The sequence below is a fragment of the Anomaloglossus baeobatrachus genome, chromosome 6 (genome assembly GCF_048569485.1).
Source record: "Anomaloglossus baeobatrachus isolate aAnoBae1 chromosome 6, aAnoBae1.hap1, whole genome shotgun sequence".
Lineage (NCBI taxonomy): Eukaryota > Metazoa > Chordata > Amphibia > Anura > Aromobatidae > Anomaloglossus > Anomaloglossus baeobatrachus.
In genome coordinates, this window is record NC_134358.1 from 44,859,013 (window position 1) to 44,881,954 (window position 22,942).

Consider the following 22,942-nt stretch of genomic DNA (forward strand, 5'->3'; position numbering starts at 1 on the left):
GCTGCCACCATCTTCCCCAGGAAGTGCATGAGGCGCCTCAAGGGGTGTGACCGACCTTGAAGGAGAGATTGCACCCCTGTCTGTAGTGAACGCTGTTTGTCCAGCGGAAGCTTCACTATCGCTGGAAGAGTATGAAACTCCATGCCAAGATATGTCAGCGATTGGACCGGTGTCAGATTTGACTTTGGAAAATTGATGATCCACCCGAAACTCTGGAGAATCTCCAGAGTAACGTTGAGGCTGTGTTGGCATGCCTCTTGAGAGGGTGCCTTGACCAGCAGATCGTCTAAGTAAGGTATCACTGAGTGACCCCGAGAGTGGAGGACCGCAACTACTGTAGCCATGACCTTGGTGAAAACCCTTGGGGCTGTCGCCAGGCCGAACGGCAGTGCCGCGAACTGAAGGTGTTCGTCTCCTATGGCGAAGCGCAAGAAGCGCTGATGCTCTGGAGCAATTGGTACGTGGAGATAAGCATCCTTGATATCGATCGATGCTAGGAAATCTCCTTGGGACATTGAGGCGATGACGGAGCGGAGGGATTCCATCCGGAACCGCCTGGTCCTTACATGTTTGTTGAGCAGTTTTAGGTCCAAAACAGGACGGAAGGACCCGTCCTTCTTTGGAACCACAAACAGGTTGGAGTAGAAACCGTGGCCCTGTTGCTGAAGAGGAACCGGGACCACCACTCCTTCTGCCTTCAGAATGCCCACCGCCTGCAGAAGAGCCTCGGCTCGCTCGGGAGGCGGAGATGTTCTGAAGAATCGAGTCGGAGGACGAGAGCTGAACTCTATCCTGTAACCGTGAGACTCTCTCACCCAACGGTCTTTTACTTGTGGCAGCCAGGTGTCGCAAAAGCGGGAGAGCCTGCCACCGACCGAGGATGCGGTGTGAGGAGGCCGTAAGTCATGAGGAAGCCGCCTTAGTAGCGGCACCTCCGGCGGTCTTTTTAGGGCGTGATTTAGACCGCCATGCGTCGGAGTTCCTCTGATCCTTCTGAGGTCTTTTGGACGAGGAGAATTGGGACCTGCCCGCACCCCGAAAGGACCGAAACCTCGACTGTCCCCTCCTCTGTTGGGGTGTGTTTGGTTTGGCCTGTGGTAAGGATGTTTCCTTTCCCTTGGATTGTTTGATGATTTCATCCAATCTCTCACCAAACAAACGGTCGCCAGAAAATGGCAATCCAGTTAAGCACTTTTTGGAAGCCGAATCTGCCTTCCATTCCCGCAGCCACAAGGCCCTGCGTAATGCCACCGAATTGTCGGCTGCAACTGCCGTACGGCTCGCAAAGTCCAGGACAGCATTAATAGCGTAGGACGCAAATGCCGACGTTTGAGAGGCTATAGACGCCACCTGCGGCGCAGACGTACGTGTGAGTGCGTCAATTTGCGCCTGACCAGCTGAGATAGCTTGGAGTGCCCATACGGCTGCGAATGCTGGAGCAAAAGACGCGCCGATAGCTTCATAGATGGATTTCAACCAGAGCTCCATCTGTCTGTCAGTGGCATCCTTGAGTGAAGCTCCATCTTCCACTGCAACTATGGATCTAGCCGCAAGTCTGGAGATTGGAGGATCCACCTTGGGACACTGAGTCCAGCCCTTGACCACGTCAGGGGGGAAAGGGTAACGTGAATCCTTAAGACGCTTGGAAAAACGCTTATCTGGACAAGCTCGGTGTTTCTGGACTGCCTCTCTGAAGTCAGAGTGGTCCAGAAACATACTCTTTGTACGCTTGGGAAACCTGAAACGGAATTTCTCCTGCTGAGAGGCTGACTCCTCCACTGGAGGAGCTGAGGGAGAAATATCCAACATTTCATTGATGGACGCAATAAGATCATTCACTATGGCGTCCCCATCAGGAGTATCAAGGTTGAGAGCGGCTTCAGGATCAGAATCCTGATCAGCTACCTCCGCTTCATCATACAGAGAGTCCTCTCGCTGAGACCCTGAACATTGTGATGATGTCGAGGGGATATCATAGCGAGCTCGCTTAATCGGTCTGGGGCTGCGGTCCGTGTCAGAGACCTCACCCTGGGATCCATGAGACACCCCGGGAGGACATTGCTGTTCCCACTGAGGGGAACCAGGGGACAATGATAACACAGTGCCCCTGGCTTGAGATGCCGGCCTGGACTGCAAGGCTTCTAATATCTTAGCCATAGTCTCAGAAAGTCTTTCAGTAAAAACTGCAAACTCCGTCCCTGTCACCCGGACAGTGTTAACAGGTGGTTCTCCCTGGGCCGCCCTTAGCAGAGGCTCCGGCTGAGAAAGTGCCACAGGGGCCGAGCATTGCACACAATGAGGGTCAGTGGAACCTGCCGGCAGTATAGCCGTACATGCTGCACAGGCAGCATAGTAAGTCTGTGCTTTGGCACCCTTGCTATTTGTGGACGACATGCTGTTGTCTCCTCTGATCAATACAGGAGGGAATATAGACAAAAATCAACCGTGCACCATACAGTGTAAAGTATAGACTATAATCATATAATCTATAAGTACACTTCTGCACTAGTGGGGCCAGCACCACAGGTGCTGCTTACCGCCTTCGCAAAGCGGTTGTGTGGGCACCAGAAATCCTGCCTGGGTCTCCTTGAGCTTGTCTCTCCTCTCCAGCGTTAGCAGAGCTGAGAGGAATGGCTGCCGGCGTCCTGAGGAGAGGAGGGAGCCGTGGGCGTGACCCAGAAAAGTGCGGGAACTGGTGCCCCACTGTGCAGAGTGAGGGGGGTGGAGTATGCAAAGCATGCTCCAGCCCTCAGTGCTGCCGTCCTGTACAGCGTCCCGCCCTTCCCCTGACTGGCAGGGCTGGGGGCGGGAAGAACACGAGACTAGGCCGCAAAAGCCGGGGACTCGAGTTATAAGCGCGGCCACCGTATAAGCGCGGTCGGCGCGGAAGTCCCCGGCGCACTAACAGTCCCAGCCGCGCCGCAGTGATAACCATGGCAGCGGCGGTCAGCGCGGCAGTCCCCCTACACGAACACACTCAGCGACGCTGAAGTGTGTAATGGCACAAACGCAGTCAGCGCTGCTGTCCCCGGTGCACTAGCACACCCAGCAATGCTGGAGTGTTGCTGTGCGCGGTCCCCACGGGGACACAGAGTACCTCAAAGTAGCAGGGCCATGTCCCTGAACGATACTCGGCTCCTATCCAGCATGGTCCTCAGGAGCTGTGGATGGAGCACGGTCTCCTGTGCCTGGAGACCGAAAGGATCCCACTTCACCCAGAGCCCTAATTGAGGGATGGGGAAGGAAAGCAGCATGTGGGCTCCAGCCTCCGTACCCGCAATGGATACCTCAACCTTAACAACACCGCCGACAAGAGTGGGGTGAGAAGGGAGCATGCTGGGGGCCCTGTTATGGGCCCTCTTTTCTTCCATCCGACATAGTCAGCAGCTGCTGCTGACTAAGCTGTGGAGCTATGCGTGCATGTCTGACCTCCTTCGCACAAAGCATAAAAACTGATGAGCCCGTAGCAGTACGGGGGGTGTATAGGCTGAAGGGGAGGGGCTTTACACTTTTAGTGTAATACTTTGTGTGGCCTCCGGAGGCATAAGCTATACACCCAATTGTCTGGGTCTCCCAATAAGGAGCGACAAAGAAAATCTGCTTCCCAGTTTTCTACGCCCGGGATGTGAACTGCGGAGATGGTGGAGGCTGTGGCTTCCGCCCACAGCAGAATCCGCTGAACTTCTCGGAAGGCTTGACGACTGCGTGTGCCGCCCTGGTGGTTGATGTACGCAACCGCCGTGGCGTTGTCCGACTGTATTCGGATCTGCCTGCCCTCCAGCCACCGCTGGAACGCCTTTAGGGCCAGATACACTGCCCTTATCTCCAGAACGTTGATCTGAAGGGAGGACTCTGTCGGAGTCCAGGTTCCCTGAGCCCTGTGGTGGAGGAAGACCGCTCCCCACCCTGACAGACTCGCGTCCGTCGTGACCACAGCCCAGGATGGGGGCAGGAATGATTTTCCCTTCGACAAGGAAGTGGGAAGAAGCCACCACTGAAGAGAGGTCTTGGCTGTCCGTGACAGCGAAACGTTCCTGTCTAGGGACGTCGGCCTCTTGTCCCATTTGCGGAGGATGTCCCATTGAAGTGGACGCAGATGAAACTGCGCAAAAGGAACTGCCTCCATTGCTGCCACCATCTTCCCTAGGAAGTGCATGAGGCGCCTCAAGGGGTGTGACTGACCCCGAAGAAGAGATTGTATCCCTGTCTGTAGTGAACGCTGTTTGTCCAGCGGGAGCTTCACTATCGCTGAAAGGGTATGAAACTCCATCCCGAGGTAAGTCAGCGATTGGGTCGGTGTCAAATTTGACTTTGGGAAATTGATGATCCACCCGAACCTCTGGAGAGTCTCCAGAGTGACGGTCAGGCTGTGTTGGCATGCCACCCTGGAGGGTGCCTTGACTAGAAGATCGTCTAAGTAAGGGATCACCGAGTGGCCCTGAGAGTGTAGGACCGCCACCACTGCTGCCATGACCTTGGTGAAGACCCGTGGGGCTGTCGCCAGGCCGAATGGCAGCGCCACGAACTGAAGGTGTTCGTCCTTGATGGCGAAACGCAGAAAGCGGTGATGCTCGGGAGCGATCGGCACATGGAGATAAGCATCTTTGATGTCGATTGATGCTAGGAAGTCTCCTTGTGACATCGAGGCGATGACTGAGCGGAGAGATTCCATCCGAAACCTTCTGGTGCTCACATGCTTGTTGAGCAGCTTGAGGTCTAGAATGGGACGGAATGATCCGTCCTTTTTTGGCACCACGAACAAGTTGGAGTAGAAGCCGTGACCATGTTCCTGAGGTGGAACGGGAATCACCACTCCTTCTGCCTTCAGAGTGTTTACCGCCTGAAAAAGTGCATCGGCTCGCTCGGGGGGCGGAGATGTTCTGAAGAAACGAGTCGGAGGACGAGAACTGAGTTCTATCCTGTAACCGTGAGACAGAATGTCTCTCACCCATCGGTCTTGGACATGTGGCCACCAGGCGTCGCAAAAGCGGAAGAGCCTGCCACCGACCGAGGATGCGGTTTGTGGAGACCGAAAGTCATGAGGAGGCCGCCTTGGGGGCGGCTCCTCCGGCGGTCTTTTTAGGACGTGACTTAGACCGCCATGCAGAAGAGTTGCTCTGGCCCTTCTGTGACCTGTTGGACGTGGAGGAATGGGACCTGGCTGAGGGCCGAAAGGACTGAAACCTCGGTTGAATCTTTCGCTGCTGAGGTCTGTTCGGTTTAGACTGGGGTAAGGACGAGTCCTTTCCCTTGGATTGCTTGATAATTTCGTCCAATTGCTCGCCAAACAAGCGGTCGCCGGAAAATGGCAAACCGGTTAAGAACTTCTTGGAAGCAGAGTCTGCCTTCCATTCGCGTAGCCACATGGCCCTGCGGACTGCCACCGAATTAGCGGATGCTACCGCTGTACGGCTCACCGAGTCGAGGACAGCGTTCATGGCGTAGGACGAAAAAGCCGACGCCTGAGAAGTCAAAGACACGACCTGCGGAGTAGCGGTGCATGTGACCTCATTAATCTCAGACAGACAAGCTGGGATAGCTTGGAGTGCCCACACGGCTGCAAAGGCCGGAGCAAAAGACGCGCCTATGGCTTCATAGATGGATTTCATCAGGAGCTCTGTCACAAACCACCGGGGGGGTCACTCCGAAATCCCCCGCGCTGGCTACCAGTACGTCACGATCGGGGGGTAACAAGCAGGAGTCACCCCTCCTTTATACCTCCCGACCGACAGACAGAGCACGTGACGCGCTCTCTAGCGCCCCTCTTATAGTCAGGCCAATTATGGAATTGCCCGACAATAAGCAAGGAGGCCGCTATACTACTTATGCCGATTATTGAAGGGTCCCCGGTGAGAGTAGGGTATATATTCCCCCGACCTCCGCGGGCGGAATATATAATATCTTCCCGGATCTCACTGGCCTCCCCACAATAATCCTTGGCACAACTCGCTGCCACCAACCGATTTACGGTAACTATTAGCCGAACACACAGACGTGGGATTCAAGATCGAGATAACAGAACAGCCCAAGATTAATTATATAATTTAATCAGCCTAAAGCACACTAGAAACTACAATATATACAATAGGGAATCTACAGAATATACATATGTCAGAGTACAGCTACAGATAAAGCATGGGTTACAAACAGGTATACAATTACATCAGTTACCTTGTGTGTCTGGCCACAGGGGGGCGCTGTAGACCAGGTTTCCAGGAACTCCCACAGATGTTTCCTACACGTGCCCCCAGCGAGAAGAACCCTGAAAAATGGCCGAAGTAGGGTTATCAACCTGGGCAGATCCAGGTCCCCTCCTACCTTCGTGACCTCACAGGGAGCACTGCCACTCCCCCTGCATGGATCAGAATTATCCAGCAAAGGGGATATTGGCCATAACTTTGCCTGGGAGCGTCGTAGGCAGACGCCAATGCTCTCATTGTGACAGTTATGAATTTAGCTACAGAACGAGGGGACTCATGACCTGTCTGCCAGTTCCCCATTGGCTGATATCACGCCTGGGGCATTTCCCAATGTCCTGTTCCCATAAAAAGGGGGTGCCGGCATCGTCCACATGCGGAGACACCATTTTTATGGTTGCCATATTTATCGGAAATATGGCTTGCGAGATATGAACCATTTTTTACTGGAGTCGTTCTGTCTGGCTATTTCCATAGCCTTGCTAATGAGATACAGCTCTTGTTACAGGGTGACGGCAGGGAGTCATCCTGTGTCCATTGTCCTAAAGCCACCTAATTTCCATATCACAGGACATGGCCATGGATTTGTTGCTAAACCAGTTGTGTGAAGGGAAGGGGGTAGTGACACCAGGAGAGGGCTTCCTGACATGACTTGAATGTCATGATTTATCGTCATATCTCCGGATTTACCTCACACCTCCCCCCTTTTGAGGGCGCTAGGGGGCAGCACACTCCGGTGTTCCCCCGTGCGCCCGTCCGCGACCTCTCCTTGTCGGGACAGCCCGTCTGCGTTACCGTGGTCACGGCCCCTTTTGTGGCGAATGGTGAAGTTGTATTGCTGGAGCGCAAGGCTCCATCGCAACAATCGCCCATTCGTCCCAGAGACGGTGTGCAACCAGCTGAGGGGATTGTGGTCCGTCTCCACGATGAAGTGGCGCCCGTATAGATAGGGGTGCAGACGCTGCAGGGCCCACACTATGGCCAGGCACTCCTTCTCCATCGTGGAATAGGCAACTTCCCTTGGTAACAGCTTCCTGCTCAGGTACAAGACCGGGTGCTCTTGGCTCGCAGAGTCCACCTGGCTGAGCACCGCACCGAGGCCGAAGTCACTGGCGTCGGTCTGTACTACAAACGGCCGCGTGAAGTCGGCTGCCTGTAGCACGGGCGGGCTGGACAGGGCGTCCTTTAGGGCCCGGAAGGCTGTCTCGCAGTCCATTGTCCAATCGACTGCAGAGGGCAGCTTCTTCTTGGTGAGGTCCGTCAAGGGCTTTGCCAGGCTACTATAGCATGGAACAAACCTCCTATAGTACCCAGCGGTCCCCAAGAAGGACATCACCTGCTTCTTGGTCCTGGGGGTGGGCCAGGATGCGATGGCCTCCACTTTCTCAGGCTCGGGCTTCAGTGTTCCCCCGCCTACCCGGTGACCGAGGTACTGGACCTCGCTCATGGCCAGCTGACACTTTCCCGGCTTGATGGTCAAACCTGCCCGGTGGATCCGCCTGAGCACCTGTGCTAGATGCTCTAGGTGGTCCTCCCAGGTGGGACTGAAGACGGCAATGTCATCCAGGTACGCGGCCGCGTACCCTTCAAGTCCCTTGAGCAGGGTGTTGACCATCCGCTGGAAAGTGGCAGGGGCATTCCTCATCCCGAATGGCATCACCGTGGACTCGTACAGTCCAAATGGGGTAATAAAGGCAGAGCGTTCCCTGGCCTTGCGAGTCAGGGGGATCTGCCAATATCCCCGGCTCAGGTCCATGATGGTCAGGTACTGAGCCCCGGCCAACTGATCGAGCAGGTCATCGATGCGTGGCATTGGGTACGCATCGGCGACCGTGACCGCATTGAGCCCCCTGTAGTCCACGCAGAACCGAGTGGTTCGGTCCTTCTTAGGGACGAGGACTACAGGCGAGGCCCAAGCGCTGTTGGATGCCTGGATCACCCCCAGCTTCAGCATCTCGTCAATCTCCTGGCGCATGTGTTGCTGCACCTCCAGGGAGACCCGATATGCTGAACGCCGGATCGGGGGATGATCCCCAGTGTCCACGTGATGGACAGCCAAGTCAGTCCTTCCGGGCTGGTTGGTAAACAACCCCCGGAAGGGGTGTAGGGTGGCCCACAGCTGGGACCGTTGGTCCTCCAAGAGCTGGTGGCCAACCTCCACATCCTCAATGGATCCGCCTGCCCTAACCTGGGCTAGCATATCCAAGAGGGTTTCCGCTTCTCCCTCCTCGGGCAGGTTGCACACGGGGAGCGCACATGCCTCCCGCTCATGATGTGCCTTCATCATGTTCACATGGAAGGGCTTCCGCCTTCCACGGGCAGGGTCCAGGGTGACCAGGTACGTCACAGGGTTGAGCTGCTGGTACACGAGGTATGGGCCTTCCCAGGCTGCCTGAAGCTTGTCCTGTGGTACGGGGACCAGTACCCACACCTTTTGACCCACTTGGTAGGTCCGCTCACAAGCGTTCTGGTCGTACCAACGCTTCTGATCAGCCTGGGCTTGAGCCATATTGTCGTGTACCAGTTGCGTCAAGGCCTGCATTTTGTCCCGGAAGCGCATGACATACTCGATAACCGACACTCCAGGGGTGGCCAAATCCCCTTCCCAAGCCTCTTTCACCAGAGCCAGGGGGCCCCGCACACGTCGCCCGTACAGGAGCTCAAACGGTGAGAATCCTGTTGAGGCCTGTGGAACCTCCCGGTAAGCAAATAACAGGTGTGGGAGATACCGCTCCCAGTCACGCCCATGGGAGTCGACCAACATCTTAAGCATCTGCTTTAAGGTGCCATTGAACCGCTCGCACAGGCCATTAGTCTGTGGATGGTACGGGCTGGCCACCAGATGTCGCACCTGGACTTGCTTACAGAGGGCCTCCATCAGCTGGGACATGAATTGGGTCCCCCGGTCAGTGAGCATTTCCTGGGGAAAACCCACTCGGGAGAAAATCTCCAGCAATGCGGTGGCCACCTTGTCAGCCCGAATGGACGACAAGGCCACTGCTTCTGGGTACCGGGTGGCATAGTCCACTACCGTCAGTATGAAGCGTTTCCCGGAGCTGCTGGGGATGGCCAGCGGGCCGACCAGATCCACAGCCACCCTCCTGAAAGGCTCATCGATGATTGGCAGAGATACCAGTGGGGCTTTGGGGCGTGGCCCCGCCTTCCCCACTCTCTGACAGGTTTCACACGAACGGCAGTAGGCAGCCACATCGGCCCCCATTTTTGGCCAGTAGAAATGCTGGTTTAACCTGGCCTTGGTCTTAGCGATCCCTAGGTGTCCGGCCATCGGAATCTCATGTGCGATCCGCAACAACTCCGTCCGGAACGGATAGGGTACCACCAACTGTCGGTCCCTGGGCCACGCCTCCGGTGAACCCTGCTGGACCGTGGCCCGGTACAGCCGTCCTTGGTCCCAGACCACTCGCTCCGGGTCCGAGTCCGAGGGAGGCTGTGCCGCCTGCTCCTTTAGAGCTTTCAGGCTGTCGTCAGCTTCTAACGCTGCCTGAAACTCCTGACTAGATGTGGCCAGAATCGACGAGACTGTCACATCTTCAGTCAGTACCCCGGGACCTGTGTCCTGGCCTCCACCTGACTCGGCTGCCACTTGGTCAGAAGGGGAAGAGCTATCGGACCTCCGGGAGGCCCCTTGGCTTCCAGCACTCCCACTGCGGGTGACAGCGGCCACAGCCGCTGCGACCGTGGGTCGTGCCTGCTCCTCCTCCGTTCCTGACCAAGTCGCCGGTTCAGGCAGACCTACCTGGCTTCCTGACACCCCGGTTGTGGGGGAACCATGCACCGAGATCTTACCTGGGAGCACTTCCGCTCCTGGACCGGCCCCAATCTCACCTGCCTGTTCCCCCCCTGCAGCAACAGAACCCCGCTGTGAAATCTCTGGGGACCCCACATTTGCTGTGGTAGCCCCCACCCCACACACTGGTCCTCCCCCTGCAGCACCCTGCTCTCTGCTTATCCCTGCAGAGGGCAACAGATCCCAGCTCACAGGCTGGTTACTTGTAGAGGCATTGTCACACCTTTCTCTGACCCCCTCCCCTCCTGTCACAGCTGCAGCTGCGTGTGTGTCTATGGTGTTTGTGCAAGCAGAAATATCAGAGTTCACTCCCTCCTCCCTTACATCATTCATAGATAACACATTAACATTGTCAGGAGTCATGTCAGCACTGGCTGAAGGTTCAGCCTTTGGGGCGGGGCCAAACTGGGAGGTTATTTGCCCCAAATCTGTCCCAAGTAGCACGTTTGCAGGGATCCGATCAGTTACCCCCACCTCTCTCACCCCTCGCCCCGCGCCCCAGTCCACATAAATGTCAGCAACAGGCAGCGCCGGGTCAATGCCTCCAATCCCGGAGACAGCGAGGGTTTTTCCAGGGATCAAGTCTTGGGGGGACACCATCTCAGGCCGCACCAGAGTCACCTCCGAGGCGCTGTCTCGCAGTCCTATGGTCACAGACCGGCCGACGGTGACAGGTTGGAAGCTGTCCAGGGACCTACCACCACCCCCACCCACACAATACACCTTGGGCGGCCCTTGGGACGGGGACGGAGCCGGGGCCTTGGGACGCTGAGGGCACATGGCCTTGAAGTGTCCAGGTAGGTTGCACTGGTGGCACCGTCTTGGCTCTGCCACGGGCCTGGAGAGGGGAGTTGAGGGGGACACCCCCTGCAGTCTAGGGGCAGGTGGGGCAGTCGCAGAATTCATCTTACCCCCTCTCCAGGTGCTGCTGGTGGCCGCTCTCCTGGCCTCAGGGGCCCGGTTGTTGGTGTAGTCATCGGCAAGGGCAGCTGTAGCCGTGGACCCCTTTGGCTTCTGGTCTCGGATGAACTGGCGGAGATCCTCAGGGCAGTTCCACAAGAGTTGCTCCGTGATGAACAAGTCCAGGATCTCCGGTCCGGTGGAAAGCTGCAGGCCTTGGGTCCAGTGGTCGGCAGCTCGGGCAAGTGCCCGCCGGTGGTCAGCCCAGGAGTCCTTTGGTCCCTTCTGTAGGCTCCGGAACTTCTTGCGGTAGGACTCTGGAGTGAGGTTGTACTGTTGGATCAGGGCCCGCTTGATGGTGTCGTAGCCCTGATCTGCCTCAGCAGGCAAGTCCCCAAGGACATCCAGGGCCTTACCCCTTAAACGGGGGGTCAGGTATTTGGCCCACTGGTCCTTGTCCAGATGGTACTGCAAGCAAGTCCGTTCAAAAGCAGTCAAGAAAGAGTCCAAGTCTCCATCCTTCTCCAGCACTGGGAAGTCCTCAACACGGACCTTTGGAAGTTTGGTGTCTCGAAGGTCACGTGTGGCTGATGAGGGCCGGAGCTGAGCTAGCTGCAGCTGGTAGTTACGCTCTGCCTGGCGCTCTTCACGCGCTGCTTGCCGCTCACGCTCGGCCATGAGTTCCTTGTAGCCCTCCCGGTCTCCAGCCTGGCGTAGGGCCATAGCCATTTGAAGAAGGCTATCCGAGCCTCCCAGGCTCGGTGGAATGGCACGTGGTGATCTGCGGCCCGCTGCGGAGCCTGGTGCTTCACTGTCCATTGCAGAGCGGAGGGCTGGCGTCTGGCTCGTTGAGGACCCTTGGGCGAGCTGCTCCTCATCTTGTCCAGCAGTGCCCGGTTGTGCAATGTCCTCTGCAGAGCTGTTTTCTGGCGTCGAGCTCCTGGAGGACTCGTGGACAACCTCCTCATTGCTGTCCACAGCACCGTCCTCCCTCTCTTCGGCTCCTGCTTTAGCATTGGCCAGTTGCATAGCTCTGCTCCTGGTGCCATCAGCCATTCTTGCAGACTTTTGGTCACTGACACAGAACTGACACCTGATGCCTCCACACACCTTACAGTATCTGCACTCTGACACTCTAGTGTTGAGCTAGTCTGAAGACCCCAGCAGCCACAGCTGCTGCAGGCAGTCTTTAGTGTCTGGGAGTATGGGTCTCACACTCACACACACTATTATCTCGATCCCACCGCTATGCCACCAATATGTCACAAACCACCGGGGGGGTCACTCCGAAATCCCCCGCGCTGGCTACCAGTACGTCACGATCGGGGGGTAACAAGCAGGAGTCACCCCTCCTTTATACCTCCCGACCGACAGACAGAGCACGTGACGCGCTCTCTAGCGCCCCTCTTATAGTCAGGCCAATTATGGAATTGCCCGACAATAAGCAAGGAGGCCGCTATACTACTTATGCCGATTATTGAAGGGTCCCCGGTGAGAGTAGGGTATATATTCCCCCGACCTCCGCGGGCGGAATATATAATATCTTCCCGGATCTCACTGGCCTCCCCACAATAATCCTTGGCACAACTCGCTGCCACCAACCGATTTACGGTAACTATTAGCCGAACACACAGACGTGGGATTCAAGATCGAGATAACAGAACAGCCCAAGATTAATTATATAATTTAATCAGCCTAAAGCACACTAGAAACTACAATATATACAATAGGGAATCTACAGAATATACATATGTCAGAGTACAGCTACAGATAAAGCATGGGTTACAAACAGGTATACAATTACATCAGTTACCTTGTGTGTCTGGCCACAGGGGGGCGCTGTAGACCAGGTTTCCAGGAACTCCCACAGATGTTTCCTACACGTGCCCCCAGCGAGAAGAACCCTGAAAAATGGCCGAAGTAGGGTTATCAACCTGGGCAGATCCAGGTCCCCTCCTACCTTCGTGACCTCACAGGGAGCACTGCCACTCCCCCTGCATGGATCAGAATTATCCAGCAAAGGGGATATTGGCCATAACTTTGCCTGGGAGCGTCGTAGGCAGACGCCAATGCTCTCATTGTGACAGTTATGAATTTAGCTACAGAACGAGGGGACTCATGACCTGTCTGCCAGTTCCCCATTGGCTGATATCACGCCTGGGGCATTTCCCAATGTCCTGTTCCCATAAAAAGGGGGTGCCGGCATCGTCCACATGCGGAGACACCATTTTTATGGTTGCCATATTTATCGGAAATATGGCTTGCGAGATATGAACCATTTTTTACTGGAGTCGTTCTGTCTGGCTATTTCCATAGCCTTGCTAATGAGATACAGCTCTTGTTACAGGGTGACGGCAGGGAGTCATCCTGTGTCCATTGTCCTAAAGCCACCTAATTTCCATATCACAGGACATGGCCATGGATTTGTTGCTAAACCAGTTGTGTGAAGGGAAGGGGGTAGTGACACCAGGAGAGGGCTTCCTGACATGACTTGAATGTCATGATTTATCGTCATATCTCCGGATTTACCTCACAAGCTCTATTTGCCTGTCAGTGGCATCCTTGAGCGATGAACCATCTGCCACTGATACTACGGATCTAGCCGCCAGTCTAGAGACTGGAGGATCCACCTTGGGACACTGAGCCCAACCCTTAACTACGTCAGAGGGGAAGGGGTAACGTGTGTCATTAAGGCGTTTAGTAAAGCGCTTGTCCGGGAAAGCCCTGTGCTTCCGGACAGCATCCCTGAAGTTAGAGTGATCGAAAAAAGCACTCCTTGTACGTTTGGGAAACCTAAACTGGTGTTTCTCCTGTTGTGAAGCAGACTCCTCTATAGGTGGAGTTGGAGGAGGGAGTTCTAGCACCTGGTTAATGGACGCTATAAGGTCATTTACAATGGCGTCTCCTTCAGGTGTATCAAGATTGAGAGCACCGTCAGGATCAGAGCCCTGAGCTGCAACCTCCGCCTCATCCTCCAGGGAGTCCTCATGCTGAGACCCTGAGCAGCGTGATGAAGTGGATGAAGGTCCCCAGCGAGCCCGCTTAGACGGTCTGTGACTGCGGTCCGAGTCGGAGTCCTCCCCGTGGGACCTATGTGTCACTTCAGGAGCAGTTTGCTGCTACAACCGAGGGGGGCCTGGGGTCAATGATTCAACAGTGCCCGGGGCCTGTGTTACCGGTCTGGACTGCAAAGCTTCAAGTATCTTAGCAGACCATTTGTCCATAGACTGAGCCATGGATTGTGAAAGGGACTCAGAAAGTTTCTCAGCCAACACTGCAAACTCTGTCCCTGCCACCTGGACAGTGGCAGCCGGTGGTTCTACCTGAGCCGAGGGTCCCACCAGTGCCTGAGGCTCCGGCTGAGTGAGTGTCACAGGGGCCGAGCATTGCACACAATGAGGGTAGGTGGAACCTGCAGGTAACATAGCCGCACAAGAGGTACAAGTTGCAAAATAAGCCTGTGCCCTGGCACCCTTGCTTTTTACAGACGACATGCTGTTATCTCCTCTTAGCAAACAGTGAGGGTATATAGCCAAGCAAATACTGCGGCCGAGCAGAGCAAATGTATACCCAATATGGATAGATTATAATATATATATATACATATATACATATATTTATATATATATATAATATATACATATATTATATATTATATATTATATATATATATATATATATATATATATATATATATATATATATATATATATATATATATATATATATATATATATATATATATATATATATATATATATATATATATATATATATATATATATATATATATATACACATACACATACATATATATATACATATATATATACATATACACACACACTGCGGCACCCAGGGGGGCCAGCACCTGTAACAGGTGCGGCTTACCGACCGCGCTCAGCGGTTGTGTGTCCACCAGATTCCCTGCCTGGGCCTCCCAGAGTTGTCTATCTGAAGTTCTCCTCCGGCAGCAGCGATAATAACAATGGCTGCCAGCGTTCTGAGAGGAGGAGGGAGCCGTGGGCGTGCCTCAGAAAGTGCGGGAATCTGGTGCCCCACGGTGCTCAGTGAGGGGGGAGGAGGATACCAAGTATGCTCCAGCCCTCACCGCTGACGTTCAGTCTAGCGTCCCGCCCTTGCCCCTGACTGGCAGGCCCGGGGGCGGGAATATGCGGTACTAGGCCGCAAAAGCCGGGGACTCGATTTATAAGCGCGGCCGGCAAACAGGCGCGGTCGGCGCGGTAGTCCCGGCGACCCCAAACACAGAGCAGCTGCTGCAGCGTCCGATCCACAGGCGCTCTATGCGCCGTCCCCAAGGGGACACAGAGTACCTCAGAGAAGCAGGGCCTGTCCCTGATGACATCCAGTCTCCTGTCCGTCAGATTCCCTCAGGGGCTGCGGAGGGAGCCCGGTCCCAGTGCCTGGTGACCGGTTAGGATCCCACTTCTCCCAGAGCCCCTAAGGGATGGGGAAGGATAACGGCATGTGGCTCCAGCCTTTGTACCCGCAATGGGTACCTCAACCTTAACAGCACCGCCGACCAAAGTGGGGTGAGAAGGGAGCATGCCGGGGGCCCTGGGGCCCTCTTTTCTTCCATCCGATAAAGTCAGCAGCTGCTGCTGACTAAAATGTGGAGCTTGCGTGAATGTGTGCCTCCTTCAACACAAAGCATAAAACTGATGGGCCCGTGATGCACGGGAGGGTGTATAGCAGAGGGGAGGGGTTACACTTTTAAGTGTAATACTTTGTGTGGCCTCCGGAGGCAGAAGCTATACACCCAATTGTCTGGGTCTCCCAATGGAGCGACAAAGAAACGCACCTACAATTACAAGCGTTTTTTGTGACATTTCCAGGCTCTCTCTGACCAGGTGCAGTTTTGCCTGCATTTTGGCTGCAGTTTGTGAACACAAAAAGATGCAGCGTGCGCATGTAGTCTTTGTGTTCCCAAACTGCAGCCCAAACTGCAGCCCAAACTGCAGCCCAAACTGCAGCCCAAACTGCAGCCCAAACTGCAGCCCAAACTGCAGCCCAAACTGCAGCCCAAACTGCAGCCCAAACTGCAGCCCAAACTGCAGCCCAAACTGCAGCCCAAACTGCATCTTGTCAGAGCCTGGAAATGTCACAAAAAACGCTTGTAATTGTAGGTGTGTTTTTGCTGAGTTTTCGGTACGTTTTCCACAACATGCGTTTTTGTGACAAATAAAACGCTGACAAACTGCAATGTGCGCATAGCAAATCTGACTTCCAGACTTTGCTGGGAAGGCAAATGACAAAGTTCTGACAACAAAACTGCAGCCAAAAACACAGCAAAAACCGCAGCGTGTGCATGTAGCCTTAAGCTGCCTTCACTGGAGGAGACGTGTTCTGTGCAGTGACAGATCGCGCTGCTCTATCTGGTGATGGAGGAGTCTCGCTTCTGTGAATATCAGCAGCATACAAGACATTTTGCACAGCTACTTCCAACCTTGTTGAAACAAGTTTGGGGAAGGCAGTTTTCCGCTCCTCGTGACTGTGCCCAGTGCATAAAGGTCCATGCATGCGCAAGGCCATGATCGGATGCGCAGAGCCGACCTGAAATCCATCCAACACCTTTGGGATTAAAATGAGCAAAGAAAAGGAGCCTGGTCCGCTAACCCAAAAATCAGTGTCTGACCTCCCAAATTTTCTTCTGGATGAATGATTAAAATCTAGAAAACCTTCCTACAAGATGTAAGTGATTATATCTGCAACGGGGGAGGGCCATCTATAGCTATAGGATGGGAGGTCAGAAAAGCCCCTGCAGGCGTCCAAATACCACTATATAATAGGCTAAAAACGAACATACTGTATGGACAGGAGAGGAATGAACAGTTCTGCACGTGGTCCCCACACGACGGGCGGTGTCAGCATTACCTTGTAAGGGCACTTGATAAGGCACTACGGCTTTTCTTTGTCTTAGCTCATAGCGTTTTCGATTGTCTTCTTCACCATCTTCGTCTTCATCTTCGTCATCATCCTCCTCCTCATCGTCGTCATCCTCCTCCTCATTGTCTTCGCCTTCTTCAGAGGAATCTAAAAGTTTATTGGATTTTTATTTACTAAAATGATATGAGACTACAAATAAAATTGCACAACATAGAAGTAATATTGACCAGTCTCTCGCACTTTAAACCAGTTTGATATTTAATTTTTCCATTACCTTTAAAGCTAAAATCTGTCTGACAGCCAGTGATGCGGGACTGTCACTAGCTGCCATCAGACGCTCTTTATCCTAGTGAGTGATCGATTAAAAAGTACCAGGGTAGGTTACTCTGCCTCTCCGGGTCCAGCACAAGCTCTCCGCCTTTGTTTTAGCTGCAGCAGAGAGGTCATGCAGTAGTGCTCATCACCGCTGCAGCCAATCTGAGCTCTTGCCGTAGTGCTCAACACCGCTGCAGTCAAACTGTGAACTCATGGTGTAGTCAAAACCCAAACTGGGGCAGCGGCAGGGAGCGGTTACTGCACACAGGGAGCTCTTTTCATCTACAGGTATAAAAGTATGTGAGGCCCACTTTTCTTAAAGAGAACCTGTCAGCAGATTTGGCCCCTTTAAGCTGCGGCCACCACCACTGGGCTCTTATATACAGCATTCAAACATGCTGTATACAAGAGCCCAGGCCGCTGTGTAGAACATAAAAAACACTTTATAATACCTAAACGGTCGTTCGGTGCAGACTGGTGAGATGGGTGGTGCCGTTCTACGTGTGCGGCACCTCCTCTCTCGGCCATCTTTGTCGTCCTTCTGAAGCTTGGATGCATGACGTGTCCAACGTCATGCACACGCACCGGCATTGAGGTCCCGCTCATGCGCACCACAATACCTTGATCAACGTGCGCCTGCGCAAGACCTCAAAGCCGTCGTGTTAGAACGCTGTACATAAGAGCCCACTGGTGGTGGCCGCAGCTTATAGTAGCCAAATCTGGTAACAGGTTCCCTTTAACAGTACGTGCCTGCATCTATTAATTTACATTGAAATCTATGGAAGATGGATCCGCTTATTACCCTTTTGTTTTTTCATTCGAAGGATCAGTATTAATTGGACTAAGGCTACTTTCACACATCCGGTTTGAGCCGTGCGGCTCAATCCGGCTGTGAAACCTATGCAACGGATGCGGCGAAAACACTGCATCCTTTGCATAAGTTTTTACATGCGGCCGGTCCGTTTTTTTTCTGGTTGCGGCACGCTACTGAGCATGCGCAGTGGAAGAAACCGCATGCGGCGGCCGGATGCGTTTTTTTCCGCATCGCGCCGCATCCGGCGTCCATAGGCATGCATTGAAAAATGCGCCGCAGCGGCCGGATGTGGCACGATGCGGTTTTTTTGCCGGAGCAAAAAACGTTGCAGGCAACGTTCCATCTGGCCGCGGCATCGGCTAAATCTGCCGCATGCGGCAAAAAACGGACCGAACGCAAGCCCATGCGGCACAATACGGCACTAATGTAAGTCTATGCAAAAAAAAAAAACACAACCGGCGGCAAAAAAAACGTTTGCGGTTTTTCTGCAGAGCGCCGTATTGTGCCGCAGAGCAAAAACCGGATGTGTGAAAGTAGCCTAAACAATGTGAGCACAGAACATGCGTACGTCGGACATTCTGCCCTGAATGGGCTCAGTTACCTCCACTTTCTTCCTGATTGTCTGTAGTTTCTTCATCCAGCGGAGGCTCTGTGCGTTTCTGCTTCACACGAGAATACATGTCAATATTTTCCTGAAACGCAAGAAAATCAGTATCTGAATTCCCAGGTCATGTCGTAAACATCGTATTGGAGGGAATTTTCATTTATTTTTTATTTTACTTCCTAAATGAAGAAGGATTTCTTCATTAAGCATTCGTTAAGCAGAGCCTGGATGCCTTTCTTGAAAAGAAGGGAATTTTGTTTACTTACCGTAAATTCCTTTTCTTCTAGCTCCTATTGGGAGACCCAGACAATTGGGTGTATAGCTTCTGCCTCCGGAGGCCACACAAAGTATTACACTTTAAAAAGTGTAACCCCTCCCCTCTGCCTATACACCCTCCCGTGCATCACGGGCTCCTCAGTTTTGGTGCAAAAGCAGGAAGGAGGAAACTTATAAATTGGTCTGGGGTAAATTCAATCCGAAGGATGTTCGGAGAACTGAAACCATGAACCAAAAGAACAATTCAACATGAACAACATGTGTACACAAAAGAACAACCAGCCCGAAGGGAACAGGGGCGGGTGCTGGGTCTCCCAATAGGAGCTAGAAGAAAAGGAATTTACGGTAAGTAAACAAAATTCCCTTCTTTGTCGCTCCATTGGGAGACCCAGACAATTGGGACGTCCAAAAGCAGTCCCTGGGTGGGTAAAAGAATACCCTGATAAAAAGAGCCAACAACGGCCCTCCTCTTACAGGTGGGCAACCGCCGCCTGAAGGACTAGCCTACCTAGACTGGCATCCGCCGAAGCATAGGTATGCACTTGATAGTGTTTCGTGAAAGTGTGCAGACTAGAGCAGGTAGCTGCCTGACACACCTGCTGAGCCGTCGCCCGGTGCCGCAATGCCCAGGACGCACCCACGGCTCTGGTAGAATGGGCTTTCAGCCCTGAAGGAATCGGAAGCCCAGAAGAACGGTAGGCTTCAAAAATCGGTTCCTTGATCCACCGAGCCAAGGTTGACTTGGAAGCCTGCGACCCCTTACGCTGGCCAGCGACAAGGACAAAGAGCGCATCAGAACGGCGCAGGGGCGCCGTGCGAGACACGTAGATCCGGAGTGCTCTCACTAGATCTAACAAATGCAAATCCTTTTCACATTGGTGAATTGGATGAGGGCAAAATGAAGGTAAGGAGATATCCTGATTGAGATGAAAAGGGGACACCACTTTGGGGAGAAAGTCCGGGACCGGACGCAGAACCACCGTATCCTGGTGAAATACCAGGAAGGGGGCTTTGCATGACAGCGCTGCAAGCTCTGACACTCTTCGGAGTGATGTGACTGCCACTAGAAATGCCACCTTCTGCGAAAGACGTGATAGAGAGACATCCCGCAGCGGCTCAAAAGGTGGTTTCTGAAGAGCCCGTAGAACCCTGTTGAGATCCCAGGGTTCCAGCGGACGCTTGTAAGGTGGAACTATGTGGCAAGCTCCCTGCAGGAACGTGCTGACCTGCGGAAGCCTGGCTAGACGCTTTTGAAAAAACACGGAGAGCGCCGAGACTTGTCCCTTGAGAGAGCCGAGAGACAAACCCTTGTCCATTCCGGATTGAAGGAAGGAAAGAAACGTGGGTAAGGCAAACGGCCAGGGGGTAAACCCCTTATCAGAGCACCAGGCTAAGAAGATCCTCCAAGCTTTGTGATAGATCTTGGCTGACGTTGGTTTCCTGGCCTGTCTCATAGTGGCAATGACCTCTTGAGATAACCCTGAGGACGCTAGGAGCCAGGACTCAATGGCCACACAGTCAGGTTGAGGGCCGCAGAATTCAGATGGAAAAATGGCCCTTGCGACAGCAAGTCTGGTCGGTCTGGGAGCGCCCACGGTTGACCCACCGTGAGGTGCCACAGGTCCGGGTACCACGACCTCCTCGGCCAGTCTGGAGCGCCGAGGATGGCGCGGCGGCAGTCGGACCTGATCTTGCGCAACACTCTGGGCAGCATTGCCAGAGGAGGGAATACATAAGGCAGTCGAAACTGCGACCAATCCTGAACTAAGGCGTCCGCCGCCAGAGCTCTGATCCTGAGACCGTGCCATGAATGCCGGGACTTTGTTGTTGTGCCGAGACGCCATGAGATCGACGTCCGGCGTTCCCCAGCGGCAACAGATCTCTTGAAACACGTCCGGGTGAAGAGACCATTCCCTTGCGTCCCTGCCCTGGCGACTGAGAAAGTCTGCTTCCCAGTTTTCTACGCCTGGGATGTGAACCGCGGAGATGGTGGAGGCTGTGGCCTCCGCCCACAGCAGAATCCGCCGAACTTCTTGGAAGGCTTGACGACTGCGAGTGCCACTCTGGTGGTTGATGTACGCGACCGCCGTGGCGTTGTCCGACTGTATGCGGATCTGCCTGCCCTCCAGCCACCGATGGAACGCCTTTAGGGCTAGATACACTGCCCTTATCTCCAGAACATTGATCTGAAGGGAGGACTCTGTCGGAGACCAGGTTCCCTGAGCCTTGTGGTGGAGAAAAACCGCTCCCCACCCTGACAGACTCGCGTCCGTCGTGACCACAGCCCAGGATGGGGGCAGGAAAGATTTTCTCTTCGACAGGGAAGTGGGAAGAAGCCACCACTGAAAAGAGGTCTTGGCTGCCAGAGAAAGAGACGTTCCTGTCTAAGGACGTCGACCTCTTGTCCCATTTGCGGAGAATGTCCCATTGGAGTGGACGCAGATGAAACTGCGCAAAGGGAACTGCCTCCATTGCTGCCACCACCATCTTCCCCAGGAAGTGCATGAGGCGCCTCAAGGGGTGTGACTGGGCCCGAAGGAGAGATTGCACCCCTGTTTGCAGAGAACGCTGTTCGTCCAGCGGTAGCTTGACTATCGCTGAGAGAGTATGAAACTCCATCCCGAGGTAAGTCAGTGATTGGGTCGGAGTCAATTTTGACTTTGGGAAATTGATGATCCACCCGAACCTCTGGAGAGTCTCCAGAGCCACGGTCAGACTGTGTTGACGTGCCACCCGGGAGGGTGCCTTGACTAGGAGATCGTCTAAGTAAGGGATCACCGAGTGGCCCTGAGAGTGTAGGACCGCCACCACGGATGCCATGACCTTGGTTCGCTCGGGGGGCGGAGATGTTCTGAAAAAACAAGTCGGAGGACGAGAGCTGAACTCTATCCTGTAACCGTGAGACAGAATGTCCCTCACCCATCGGTCTTGGACATGTGGCCACCAGGCGTCGCAAAAGCGGGAGAGCCTGCCACCGACCGAGGATGCGGTTTGGGGAGGCCGAAAGTCATGAGGAGGCCGCCTTGGAGACGGTGCCTCCGGCGGTCTTTGGAGGCGTGACTTAGACCGCCATGCAGAAGAGTTTCTCTGGCTCTTCTGTGGCCTGTTGGACGATGAGGATTGGGACCTGGCTGAGGGCCGAAAGGACCGAAACCTCGATTGAAACTTTCGCTGTTGAGGTTTGTTTTGTTTAGACTGGGGTAAGGACGAGTCCTTTCCCTTGGATTGCTTAATAATTTCATCCAATTGTTCGCCAAACAATCGGTCGCCAGAAAAAGGCAAACCGGTCAAGAACTTCTTGGAAGCAGAGTCTGCCTTCCATTTGCGTAGCCACATGGCCCTGCGGACTGCCACCGAATTGGCGGATGCTACCGCTGTACGGCTAGCCGAGTCCAGGACGGCGTTCATGGCGTAGGATGAAAATACCGACGCCTGAGACGTCAAGACGCTACTTGCGGAGCAGAGGTACGGGTGACCGCATTAATCTCAGACAGACAAGCTGAGATAGCCTGGAGTGCCCACACTGCTGCAAAGGCTGGGGCAAAGGACGTGCCTATGGCTTCATAGATGGATTTCATTAGGAGCTCTGCCTGTCCGTGGCATCCTTGAGCGTTGAACCGTCAGCCACTGCTACTACGGATCTAGCCGCCAGTCTAGAGACTGGAGGATCCACCTTGGGACACTGAGCCCAACCCTTAACTACGTCAGAGGGGAAGGGGTAACGTGTGTCATTAAGGCGTTTAGTAAAGCGCTTGTCCGGGAAAGCCCTGTGCTTCTGGACAGCATCTCTGAAGTTCGAGTGATCGAAGAAAACACTCCGAGTACGTTTGGGAAACCTAAATTGGTGCTTCTCCTGCTGTGCTGCCGACTCCTCTATAGGTAGAGTTGGGGGAGAAAGATCTAGCACCTGGTTGATGGACGCTATAAGGTCATTTACTATGGCGTCCCCTTCAGGTGTATCAAGATTGAGAGCAACGTCAGGGTCAGAGTCCTGGGCTGCGACCTCCGCCTCATCCTCTAGAGAGTCCTCAAGCTGAGACCCCGAACAGCGTGATGAAGTCGGGGAAGATTCTGAGCGAGCCCGCTTAGCCGGTCTGGGACTGCGGTCCGTGCCGGAGTCC

At 54.0% G+C, this 22,942-nt stretch overlaps 1 protein-coding gene across 2 annotated transcripts in view; it reads right to left on the minus strand.

Annotated features, from left to right (window-relative positions):
• The window catches only part of ATAD2 (ATPase family AAA domain containing 2), a 289,706-nt gene that overhangs the window by 201,791 nt on the left and 64,973 nt on the right, over positions 1-22,942 (minus strand). For both annotated transcript variants that reach the window (XM_075352894.1, XM_075352895.1), the window contains exons 6-7: positions 18,543-18,633; positions 16,801-16,959 (exon numbers count right to left, since the gene is read on the minus strand). In XM_075352894.1, coding sequence (XP_075209009.1) covers positions 16,801-16,959; positions 18,543-18,633 — 250 coding nt within the window. The remainder of the gene's footprint in view (positions 1-16,800; positions 16,960-18,542; positions 18,634-22,942) is intronic.